At 40.1% G+C, this 13,181-nt stretch overlaps 2 protein-coding genes across 5 annotated transcripts in view; one reads left to right on the forward strand and one right to left on the reverse strand.

Annotated features, from left to right (window-relative positions):
• The window catches only part of C12H12orf56 (chromosome 12 C12orf56 homolog), a 68,597-nt gene extending 56,638 nt beyond the window's left edge, over positions 1–11,959 (reverse strand). For all 3 annotated transcript variants that reach the window (XR_012510639.1, XM_074375068.1, XM_074375067.1), the window contains exon 1: positions 11,348–11,959. Coding sequence is in view for 2 of the 3 variants with exons in the window: in XM_074375068.1 (XP_074231169.1) it covers positions 11,348–11,881 (534 nt within the window). In the remaining variant the exon portion in view is untranslated. The remainder of the gene's footprint in view (positions 1–11,347) is intronic.
• Positions 1–13,181, forward strand: part of XPOT (exportin for tRNA) — a 134,129-nt gene that overhangs the window by 82,750 nt on the left and 38,198 nt on the right. For both annotated transcript variants that reach the window (XM_074375064.1, XM_074375065.1), the window contains one exon: positions 10,400–10,635. The gene's annotated coding sequence lies outside the window, so the exon portion shown is untranslated. The remainder of the gene's footprint in view (positions 1–10,399; positions 10,636–13,181) is intronic.

Consider the following 13,181-nt stretch of genomic DNA (forward strand, 5'->3'; position numbering starts at 1 on the left):
GTAGGTTGTCTTTTCATTTTGTCAGTGGTTTCTTTTGCTATGCAAAAGCTTTTAAGTATAATTACATCCCATTTGTTTATTTTTTACTTTTATTTCTTTTACTTTAGGAGACAGAGGGGTGGCTCTCGTTTCTTATGTATTTTCATGAATCATCCACCTACAGAGTTCTTATCAAAGGCTTGACATCAAAGACGGATTGATTAAAAAATGAATAAAAATAAAACATTTTAAAAAGAAAAAAGAAAAACAAATTAAAAAAAAAAAAGACAAGGAGGGATTGAAATATGAAAGAGAACCCCAGACTAAAAAAGCTTAAAAAAATGAGCTTAACATAAACTCATGTGCAAAGATCAGGATTAAAATCACTTGGAAATCGGATTTCTAAATGGAAGGTACTAAGGGGTCCTAAAGGAAAGCTATCAGGGAGACAGCAATCTAACAAGTATAAATTATTCTAATTAACTTCTTACGAACCAATTCATTTTTTATACCCTGATTATTAAGTACATCATGACCAAACTAGGTATTCAGTCAACACCTTGACAGAAATTTGGAATGTTGGAGAAACACTCTGAACTAGCAATTAAGAAATCTGATTTCTAATGTGGCCTCCACCATTAACTAGCAGTGTGACTTTGGCCAAGTTACTTAATTTCTTTCGGTTGTGATTTCCTCAGGTGTAAAATGACGAATGTGGAATCAATTTAAGGTCTCTTTTAGCTTGATTATATATATATATATATACATATTTTTTAATATACCTATGAAACTATATTATAACTTTACAATATTAAAAGTTAACTTTGTTAATGACTGTATTTCAGAAAATGTATTTACATGACCGGGAAGAACCACATGGGCTTCTTTGCAAAGATGCAGCAAAAAGCATCTGCAGAATCCTGTTTTGTAGGAGGAGGGTATATTAATGTAAATATGCAATTAACCTATGCATTTTGTTAAGAACATTCCTTATAAATAATTCAGTATCTACATCCCAAAGAATCTATACCTTGTAAAAAGGTACTGTGACTAGCAGACCTACAAGTAATATTAAATGCAGTCCTTCATTCTAGTTTCTTAATTCTTCAAATTTTCCATATGAAAAAGCTAACACAAGAGAGAGATGACAACCAAATGCAATGTGTGATTCTTGATGGGACCCTAGTTTGAACAAACTACCTGTAAGACAGCTAGAAACAGAAAAGCTATGTGGCTGTCACTAAAACAGGCTCTGCTTGGTTCCACTGAGTTGGGTTTAGGCATACTGTAGAAAACTGATCAAGTACAAGCTATTCCCTCCTTTTCTTTTCTTCTTCTTTTTTTTTAATTTAATTTTTTTAATTGCTTTTTTGGTGAGGAAGATAATTAGGTTTATTTATTTATTCATTCATTCCTTTATTATTTTTTTAATGGAAGTACTGGGGATTGAACCCAGGACTTTGTACATGCTAAGCAGGCACTCTACTATTGAGCTATACCCTCCCCCATTCCCTCCTTTCCGAATACACTTGCCCTTTTTTTCTGCCTAGAAACTTCTATTCTTCCTCTGAGACCAAGCTTAAACGTTACTTCCTTGGTGAACCTTTACCCAACAGAATATGTCGCTTCCCCTTGTCCCACGATAGTCTGTTTATTATGTCTGTTTTCACATTTCATTTTAATTATCTGCTTATAATTTTTCTTCTTTCCATCTGCTTGCCTTCCTCTCTAAATTATGAGCTACTCAGAAGCAGGTACCATTTTTTGTTCATTTATATATTTGTAGTCCCTGGTAATTCAAAAGACTGGTACAGTGCTCCATATAAAATCTAACATCCCTTCAATAGAACTATTTGGTGTAGAAAGAGGAAAAACATAACCCAGAAGAAAGAGAAAAGGGAAAAACTGAAGGCAGACATCATGAACTGGGCCACAGTTTGGAGATCATTTTACTTAATGAGACATTTGGGTAGTGGAAGTAAGGCCCAAACAGAACTAAGCTGTGAGACATTTTTCAACTTCCCTGGTCCTTTCAGGACCTAACTTCCCCTGCACCGCAAGCTCTAGCTCTACAGTCTCTAACAACAGGAGGAAAGCAAATAATACATGAATTACTCAAGTTGCAATTTAATGAATTACCTGTTCCAGGAGTATTTCAGAAAGAATCTGAAGGAGGACCAATGGCAAGATTTAATCTACTGATGAAGTGGCCAATCAACATATGGACATACCGTCAATGAATTTCCCTCAGATTAAACCGCATTAGCAACTACCTGTGTCCCACTGCACATAAGGTTACTCCTAAGTAGACGCTATTTTTACATTTAGCATTTGGCAGATCCTTCCAACTGTCATAATTAAAAAAACTCACTGCAGTCTCCACCAAGTGGTTTTTTTCCATTGGACTCTACCTGGGCTTTAGCATACCAATCCCTAAGGAAATCTGAGTAGATGAGCTATTTTTGGAAAGTATAGATATTGCTGGCCTGAATGATTCACCCACATATTCCAAAAGGAATTACCAGTTCAGAGAATTGTGCATTGCCCCATCATAATATTGGAGACCCCCTAGATTATTTCAGTGTTAGGCTTGAAAAATCATTGCTTCAGGACGAAGAGCCACAGCTCAGAAAGACTTAAAGAAAAAAACAAACACACAAAAAACCTTTCAGGTCTTGGCCCTATGAAAAGGATGATATACCCCATCTGGGTCTTTTCAGCCAAACCTGCCCCTGAACCTCATCAGCAACAGCACTGACACCAGTCTCAGCTGTGAAGCACAGTCCTGAATACAGAGAGGTGGTGTGGGCAAGTGAAAAAGGGCTTTTGTTTATAACTGCGCCCTCCTTCCTGACAACTAATGCCCAGAAACCATGTAATGTGCATACTGAGGTAACTTTGTTGCCCCTATTGCAAAACCTAAAAACTTCTCAAGAAATACCGCAAATTTACAGAAAGCCAGTTGTTACTATGTGCAGAGTGGCTTAAAGAATGCTGGCTGTGATGACAAGACCTAAGTTTACATTCCAGCTCAGATGTTTTCTGATTATGGGACCTTGTACAAGTATTTACCCCTTCTCTGCCCTCGCTTTCTCGTCTATGAAAGAGAACCTCACCTTCCCTAAAGAGTCAATAAGAGTAAATGAATAATCCCCTGAAAATGTTTGGCACAAAAGTGCTGGCACACAGTACATACCCAATAGATGCCTGTTTTAATTAATGACATTTGATTGTCCGTAAGACCTTCAGTTATGCAATCCTGAGCCAGATTCATGGTCCACTCAGCCTGGCATTTGTCTCTGATGGTGGTAGCAAAATGCATTTGGGGAGAGAAGTGAATGCTCTTTGTTATCTCAAATGAATAAGGCTTTATCTGAAAATACGCCTCATTTCTTTGACTAAATCACTTGCGACTATATCTACATCATTTTTGACCATATTTATACTTGCAACTGATACTGATTTCTCTTACAGTAAAATACTACTTTCAAAGTGCAGGATGGGGAGAACCCCTTATTTCTTATTTTCCAACATTCTGTAAATAATTCCATATTTACTGTATTCCTTAGTCTTCATTTGATGGTCTTGATTCAAATTTCTATCAGCTTTTAATTTCAGAGAAAAAAAACAGCCCTAAGATTTCAGCAGTTGATTATCTAGTTTCTAATTTATTCAGTTCAATTCATCATGGATATTTTTGAGTTCCTACTGCCAAGCACAAAATTAAAGCATAAGAAATGTAAGATGGAGTTTCTATTTTCAAAGAGCTCAGAGTCTTCTGGAGATCCAGTCAATGGAAACTTTGATGGATCTATGATGTATCAAAGCAGCCATTGCCTGGAGATTAAGAGCACTGGCTCTGGAGCCAGGCTTCTTGGGTTAAAATCCTAGTTCTGCCATTTAGAGGATGACCCTGGGCAAATGGCTTACATTCTCTGTAGTGCAGTAAAACAGAGCTAACAGTATCATCTGGGGCTGTTGTAAGGATAAAGAAGTTCCAAGTTAAGCACTTGGGATAGCAGCTGGGTGGCATGGAGTAAGCACTCAATAAAATGTCAGCAATTTGAGGTAGGCATCGAGGCTGTTCATAAATACTCTGATCCTCTCTGCCAGACATGTGGAATGCACACTTGGTAGGATCACGTTCTCCTGTCCCCTTTTAAATCAGGCATGGCCATGTGCCTGACTCTGGCTGAGGAAATGCAAGAAGTAGAGACATGCGTCACCTCTTGGAAGAAGTACATAATTTGCAGGGTTAATTTCCCCCTGCCATGGCAAATAAGCAAGCATGTGCTAAAATGGAGCCTCTGATGCTAAGATGTGGAACTCAGTATCACATAGTCTTGTGACTAAAGTGAACAGAGTCTCTTGCTAATCCACCAAAGACAGACAGGTAGCTGAGACGTAGACCCGATGCTGTGCTAAAGCACTGAGACTTTGAAGGGTTTTTTTTGTTTTTTTTTTTTTTTAGTTGTTTTTTTTTTTTTTATGTTTATCTCTACTTATTTATTTTCTGGGGGGAGGCAGTTCAGTTTCCTTATTTATTTTTGATGGAGGTACTGGGGATTGAACCCAAGACCTTGTGCAAGCTAGGCATGCACTCTACCACTGAGCTGTACCCTCCCCCTTTGAAGTTACTTTTTAGTGCAGCTTAACCTAGGCTATCCTGACCAATACACTACCATTCCAGTCACTAGGGGTACAGCAGTGAATTAAACTGACAAAAAGCCTGCCCTCGTGGAGTTTCTCAAGACTTGAATGCAATATCCAAAATATTCTATGCAGACAAACCATTAAGAAGAAGCCAAAATGACTGCTAAGAGTTTACTACTTCTTTCTGCCTCCCACAGTGAGATCTATGAAATGCAACAAGTGAGTCAAAATAGAGAAGGGGGAAAAAAGCTAAAGATGACAAGAAGTATATCTATTATCTTACTCTTAGTACCTCTCAAAATGCATGACACAGATAAACAACCCACAGATCATCTCATACAAACACAGTAGAAGCATGAAGGGAGCTGAACCTGAGCATCAGGAGACCTGTGAGAATTTACTCTGGCTCTGCCACTAACTGGCTGGGTTAACTCTAGCCTGGGTGATGAGTTGTCAGTCTCTGGGGTCCCTCAATATTTGGAAGTAAGGAAATATGATCTCCCTTTCTGAAAGGTAAATTGTATGATGGATCTGAGCATCCATTCATTCACTTTTTCATTTTTCCAGTTTTACAAATAGTTATTGACCATGTGCTATGTGCCAGGGAATATAATGTACAGTGACACAGGGATGAACAAGATAGACAAAGTCCTGCTCTCATGGAGCTTATATTTACTATGGAACATAGATGATAATAAATCATTAAACATGTTAATCTTATAATGCAAATACTGGTCAGTGCTTTGAAACACAGATGCAGTAAGTGTGACGGGGGATTGATGCTTTAAATTGAATGGTCACAGAAGGCATCTCTGTGAAGGTGATGCTGAATTTGTAAACACAACTTGACAAGTAAGAATCAACCCACTGAAGACCTGGGAAAAAGTGATCCAGCTAGGATGGCGAGTGCAAAGGCCCTGAGGCTGGAAGAAGAGCAGAAGGAGCTCTGGGAAGAGTGGTAGGAGGTAGGTCAGAGATGGCGGGGTCAAATCATGGAGGCTCTTGTAGGCAATAAGGAGTCTGCAAGTTCATGGAGACTTTGAAACAGAAGAGTGACGTAGTTGAATTTGTAATTTATATTTTAAAAGGTCATCTCAACTGCTATGTGGAGAGGAATCAGTCTGGAGGCAATTTCAATAGTTTCAATAGTAGATAAGGGATTAGACAAGCGGCACTAGAAAAAGAAGTAAGAAAAATGGGAAAGAAGGTCGTAGTTAGACATCTTTTAGAAGACAGGTGATGGGGTTCAGAACACACTACCCCAAAATGGGGTGCCTTGGCATGCTGAATATTTTGAGTTGAAGGAATTCAAGAGAATGCAGATGGAGGAAAGACTTTCTGGCCTTACCCAGCCCTCCTACCCTCATGGATGAGGTCGCTTCATGTACCCAGAGAAGAGGAACAGCCTTATCTCCAAGACAGGGCTGCTGAGATGATTCCAAACAAATGGGCCTTATTAAATTTTCCCCAGTGATTACCTTTAGCTTTTTTGAATTTTTTGAACTATCGCATTTTTCTACAACTCTCCGTTCTGCATCAAACCTAGTATTAAACACACACAGGTTTACCTGTTCATTTGGGACTTCACTCCTTATAAAGGCTCCCATGCCATGTAGCATTTATACTAAATAAGTTTGTACACTTTCCTCTAGTTAATCATTTTTTTTTTTCAGTTTAATTTTCAGACCCAGCCAGGGTCCCTAAGAGGGTTGAGGGAAACGTTTTCCTCCTCTACACAAGTCAAGAGGATGTACTGATGTGCAGGCTGTGGGGAGTGAAAGAAAGAATTAAAAGTGATGGAAGACGATGTTACTCCTTACTGTAGGGAAAGCTAAGGGAAGAACAGGTTTAGGGGGTGGAGATCAGGAATTCTGTCTTTGAACATATTAAACTATATAAACCCAGTGGGCAAATTTTCAAAAAGAATACATGAGATATTTTAAAACACCTAATACCTAATCAATACTCAAAAACCAATTATTTTTCCCCCAAATTTACTAAATCTCCTGAAGAGATAATAATACCAATCTTACAGATTCACAGTGAGCCCTAGTTGACTTAATATATGTGAGTAAAGGTTATTAATAATAATGAAACATGTATGTGTGAAGTGCTATTTTAAGCTCTATAAGGAAGATGCTGTTACCTCCGTTTTTACAGATGAGGAAATGGAGACACAAAGTAGAGGTTGAATAACTTCACCAAATCCACACAGGTGGAACACAAAAGCTGAATAAAAATGTACTATTAAATGCCCAATGTATACTGCAGATCATAAATTGAGAGATGATGAGACAGATGATGCTGAATATTTAAGAACTATTTATTGACCACCTCACCTGTGTCAGGCAATGTTCTAGGAACCAGACATAAAGCTATAAACAAATCAGACCAAAAGACCCGCCCCTCACGGAGAAAGAACATCATGGGCTTAACCTAGAAAGTGTGGAGGATCTAAACATGGAAAGGGGAAAGCAGGGATCTGTTAGCAAACTACAGCAGTCCCCTGGGCACAGCCCCGTGACCTGTTTCTGTCCGAGTTGAGAATGGTTTTTACATGTTTAAATCAAGAAAGAGAAGGAGGAGAAGGAGGAGGATTTTAAGTACACTGCCAGCAAACAGGCCCAGCAGTAAAAGGCCCATCTGCTGCCTGTTTGGGAATCCACGTGGATCCTGGGATGGCTGCAGAGCAGACACTCACTGGGGAAAGTGGTGAACAGACAAGGACAAAGAAAAGCAAGGAGTAGAGGCGAGGGCTGCTGGAGGTGACAGGTTTTTTTTCCTCTGTAGGTGATAGGATGGCACCAGGGAGAGTGAATCCATAGGAAAATTCAGTGTCCCGGATAGTTGGTTCTCACATTTGAAAAATGTGTCTAGTCTTAGATGGGCTTAAGAGTAGTATTTTGATGACATTAATTTGTTCCAGAAAAAAAAACCCACCTACTGAGACTTTCAAGTGCACATCAAGCTTGTCTTTGCTGGAAGGGAAATCTCATCTCTATACTCTGGTCTAACATTTTATTGTTGTTACTTTCAGTTTTTTTTTTCCCCTTTAGGGAGAGGATGGCATTTTATCAGTATATTTGCAGATTTTTTTCCCTGAAGTGTAGCTGCAACATGAGACATGAACTCAGTGGAGAAATGTGGCTGAATGTGGAACAAGTTGGGTGGGGGCCCAGGGGCAGAAAGGACTGGTTTGCTCAGGAACTTTATTGACAGGAAGGTAAAAACAAAGGCCAAGTGGGAACCTGAGCCAACTGAAAGTTAAATAACAAGAGACAAACTTGTACTGTAAAATGAGAAGACCTTTGAGAACGGAAGAGGATGTCTAAAGAGGTGGCCTTAGGAAGAGGACAGCACCCTAGTAGAAAAGGAGATTAAACAGTTTATCATTCAAGAAGGGAGGAACCAGTTCTAAAAAACCAAAGCTGCCTGGCACTGAAGTAATGTAATCCAGTGTAACAGATAGGAGGACAACTATACATGACATAACACAGAAATCAGGAAAATTCTCCACGTGGATTAAGGACAGACGTGGTGTTCATAGAGGGATGACTGGTCAACTACATGTGTGGTTATTAACTGATACTAGATAAAGCAATTCTGGGACACCCATTTTTCGCATACCCTATGGAGCTTAGTATAAGCCACTGAACTATACTAACTGTAATAAAAACTAAGAAAAAGGGATTTTTTAGGCATTTGTGCTTGGCATGATCATACTTATTTCTCACTGAAACAATATTTTTTTCAAACATTTACCCCTTTTTAAACACCATAAGAGGAAAACACTTATGTATTGATTTCCTATTTGCTATTGTAACACAACCACAAACTTGGTAGCATTAAACAACACAAAATTATTTTCTTACAGTTCTAGGGTCAGAAGTCTGAAATGGGATGCTAGCTACTATATATAAAATAGATAAACGACAAGTTTATACTATATAGCACAGGGAACTATATTCAATATCTTGTGGTAACCTATAATGAAAAAGAATATGAAAAGGAATATATGTATGTATATGGGTGACTGAAACATTATGCTGTACATCAGAAATTGGACACAATGTTGTAAACTGACTAGACTTAAATTAAAAAAAAAATGGGGGGGGAAGGTATAGCTCAAGTGGTAGAGCACATGCTTAGCATGCATGAGGTCCTGGGTTCAATCCTTGGTACCTCCTCTAAAAAGAAAGAAATAAATAGACCTAATTACCTCCACCCACAAAAATTAATTAATTAATTAATTTTAAAAGATTTTAAGCTGGAAGGGGAACTATATTCAGTATCTCGTAATAATCTTTAATGAAAAAGAGTATAAAAATGAATATATGTATGTGCATGACTAGGACATTATGCTGTACACTAGAAATTGACACATTGTAACTACACTTCAATTTAAAAATAAACAAATAAATAGCATGGGGAAATATGCATGTAATATTTGAAACTGGAAACAAAGCAGTTTGTAAAACCTTGTGTTTATTATGATCACATTATTTTAAAATGATATATGATATATATGTATATCAATTCACAGAAAAATGCCTGGAACATATGTATCCAAACATGAACACTGTTATCTTTGGGTGGTGAAACTATGGTGGTTCAGATTATCTTATTTTTGCTTATTTGTATTTCCTAAACTTTTTACAGTATGTATGCACTACTTTTGTAAGAAGAAAAACAAGAAACATTCAGAATTGAAACGCACATTAATAGGAAAAAAAGCTGGAAAATAGAAAAGAGAATATTATTTAGAAAAAAAAAGTCTGAAATGGGTCTCACTGGTCTGAAATCAAGGTATCATCAAGGTATCAGCAGGACTGCCTTCTTTCGGAGGCTCTAGGAGAAAACCTGTTTTTGTGCCTTTTCCAGCTTCTGGCAGCTACCCACAGTCCTTGGCTGGTGGTCTCCTTCCACCTTCAAAATCAGTCGAGTCTTTCTTATGCTGAATCACTTTGCTGACTCTTCTGCATCCCTTTTCCACTTTTGAGGATTTTGTGATTACATTGGCCTCACCCAGATAATCCAAGAAAATCTCCCTAATTTAAGGTCAGCTGATCAGCAAGCAACTGTAATTCCCCTTTGCCATGTAACATAAACTATTCACAGGTTCTGGGGATATCTTTTGGAAGCCATTATTCTGCCCACCACAACTTTAACCAAAGTTAAAATATATCATGTAAGATGGACATTCAATTTATCATGCTGCTAAAACACTTAGATTTGTTCAGCACCTTTATAGACATTACACATTCCTCTATATGCCCGAAAGGTCAATTTTGTACATAAAGCATCACCAAATAAATTGGTTTGCCTTCCTATAGGATTCTTGGCTTAGGAGACTTAGGGAGCTTTCTGTACTTTACAGATTCGGACAACTTAAAAAGAAAGATACATAACAACTATTGAAATACATACACTGTCTCTTTTTGGGGAGAGTAACAGTACTTTCTGTCAAAAGAATAAATGTTTATACACTGCAGACACTAGAAAAAGTTGAACATTTAATGTTTTCTAAAATAGTCAGAAATTAAAATTTTTTTTTAATTTAGTTCAAGAGAATGCAAGTGGTAGCAGTGAGGAAAAGGCAGTTTTACCTCCAACTTTTGCTCAAATGAAGCAAATAAATTTGCACAGTGACATTAGCCACGGAGGTATTTCAAGTAGAGAAAGCATTTAATTTTTTTTATTCAACTATAGTCAGTTACAATGTGTCAGAAAAAATTGTTTTCCATTTAATTTTATTATTTCCTTACAGACGTGTTCCAAACAAGGTATGACTTTCTTGGCAAAACAGCCCCATCAAGAGTCTCACCAGCCTCTCCCTTGGGGGACGCAGAGACTCAGGCAAGAGAAAGAAAAACGAGGCTAGACACCTGTCTCCAATGGAAAAAAGGAAGAACACACCTGGAGAGCAGCTGAGACAAACGGAGCCAAGGGGGAAAAACAGTAACTGGAGAGGAGACTGCTTCCAAGCTGTTGCTGGTTTATAAGGTAAATCTATTCCTGGACAAAAGGGATACAGTAGCAGCACACTAAAGACTAGGACAGATTGTATCTCCTTAAAGGCTCCGCTCTAATGACACTCCTTCCAGGAAGTTTTCCCAGCATGGCCTGAACCCAGTTTGGATCTAGTAAGCCACCTGAGATTGCCAGGCATCCAGTGCACATCTTATTAATGCATGCATGCATTCATTCATTCACTTATTCATACTGAACACCTAACAGGCTATAAGCCCTAAGGATTAAAAAAAAAAAGTAAACAAGGCATAATAGCACTTACAAATGGTATTTATTTGTGTTGGTGTTGGTTTTCTGTCCCTCCTACAGCAGCTTCTGAGAAGGAACCCTTTCATTTTTGCATCCTCAGTGTCTAGCACAGTGCCCGGCACAGGCTAGGTGCTTAATGAACGAAGGATTGCCTTTAAAGCATATTTTCGATAGTGGGCTATGTTCTCAAATCTGTCGCCCTGTTTAGGGGGACAGGGGATGGCGAGTACACAGGAGAACGGAAAAGGCATCTTTATTCGGAGTGCGTACAGCAATCCACAGATGTCCCTGTGTGGCTGTTAGCTAAGTGAAATAAAGAGTACGGGAGTCCAGGGCGGGGTGGGGAAGGTCCTCCTCGTCCTTCCCGCGTGCAGGAGGGTTTGGGGGCCCCAAGAAGGGGGTTCTCGCGAACCCGCTGCCCTCCCTTGCGCCTCACCAGGTCAATGGCCACGACGTCCCGCAGCGCCACGACTCGCCGGATGGATTTGGGCGGGTTCTCGGTCAGGTAGATGAGCCGGTCGCTGAGCACCACGTACTTTAAGGTGTGCTTCTCTGAGTCGGATACCACGATGCACGGCTCGTAGGCGCGGATGGCATCGTAGACCTCGGGAGGCAGATGCCTCCTCAGGAACGCGTCCAGGCGGCTGTTTTTGCGCGCGGGGAAGCCAGACGGCGCCGGGCTGGCCATGCGGGGCGCCCACGGCCGGACCGAGTGCCTGGGGCCGCAGTCGCCTCTGCCCCGCCCCGCCTCCGCGCCGCCTGCAGTGGAACCCGCGCGCGTCACAAAGCCTCCGCCCCGCCGCCGCCTCCCCGGGGCGCTGGGGCCCGACCCCCAGCTTCGGAGCCAGGCTCGGGGATCCCGCTCTCCACAGAGTCCCCTGCCCGTCCCCGCCGCCGGTCCAGGTCCCAACCTCAGACAACAGTGGGCGGGGCGCGACGCCGGTCTTTCGAGTTCTTGGCCGCCAGGCATCCCGGAGCCCTCCACTCACACCAGCCCCTACCCTCGCCTACCCTAGCTGTTGCGGACAAGGCCATTCTTTACGAACTGTATCGAAGGCGCAGTTTTAATTTGGGTTTCTATTAGAAATTTGAATGAGATGGAATTTACTGATTTGTAAATCTAGAACAATCCTAGGGCCCTTTTAAAGCCAATCACACAGATCTGGCATTTGATTATAACATTGCCTGTCATAGCTAATTTTTCATGAGTAGAAACATAGCTCTTCTTTCTTCAACTGCATAAAAGCTCTTTGACAGAAGGGAATCTTATAAATGGGTTTGGGGACACCTAAGCCTACGTGATGGATATGCCTCTCTTCTCAGTGCCCGGGACAACAGCCTGTAAGGCAGTGGGAGCTTCATCGTGTAGGATGAATGAATGAGTGAAGCCTGCACGTTGAAAAAATTGAAGCTTAGAGGGTGAGAAATGCTGATCATGCAGCCTTGAGGCTGCAGGGTGGTAAAAGTACCGCTTAGTTTTTACGGACCAGGAATAACATATTATAAGTTAGGTTAGAGAGATGAGTACAACAAAAACTAGCCTCCAGTAACCCTAGGTGAGAACTTATATTTTAATTTAAAATTTTAGAAAAGATATTCTCTCTGCCTGCACGTTCACCCAGAGACCTGGTTATGAAAACCATATATTTATATTTTGTTTGTATGTTTTGCTTCAGCTACCTGCAACCCAGAATCAAATGATACAGTCTTTGTTCCATTTTATATTCTCCTTTTCCTCATATTTTACTATTGCATACTGTATGTTGTAAGCAATTTCAGATCCTTTGTGGAAAGAGTATTAATAAATTAAAACGTGTAAACAGATATTGTAGACTAAATCCCAGCAAAAGAGAACTGAGAAGTGTTTGGATGTGGCTAAACAAGTCTGAGGAACTCAGTAGCAGCAAAGAAATAGAAGAGTATTTCTCTCAGAGAGGCTAGTGAGTAAGGAGAGAAGTGCCACCTGCTGACAAAATCTTAAATGACCTAGCATTTAAGGTTTTTTTTAGAACCTGATCATACATCTGACTCTTGGTTAACTTCATAACTGGATGAAAAGGAAGCCCCAGAGGCATGGTTGTTTCCTCTGAAATAAAGACTATTCCCCATCTAAACCATTCCGGAATCTGTTGCCTCAAACCAACAGAAGGCAGCGGCCCATCACCCTTGCCAAATAGCGACAGCTCACAAGAGTGGTTGAGAGTCAAATGGCTACAGCAGAGGTAAAATATGAGGCCAAGTGTGGGGAAGGGCCTCACTCCAGACTGCTG

The sequence above is a fragment of the Camelus bactrianus genome, chromosome 12 (genome assembly GCF_048773025.1).
Source record: "Camelus bactrianus isolate YW-2024 breed Bactrian camel chromosome 12, ASM4877302v1, whole genome shotgun sequence".
In the NCBI taxonomy this organism is placed as follows: Eukaryota; Metazoa; Chordata; class Mammalia; order Artiodactyla; family Camelidae; genus Camelus; species Camelus bactrianus.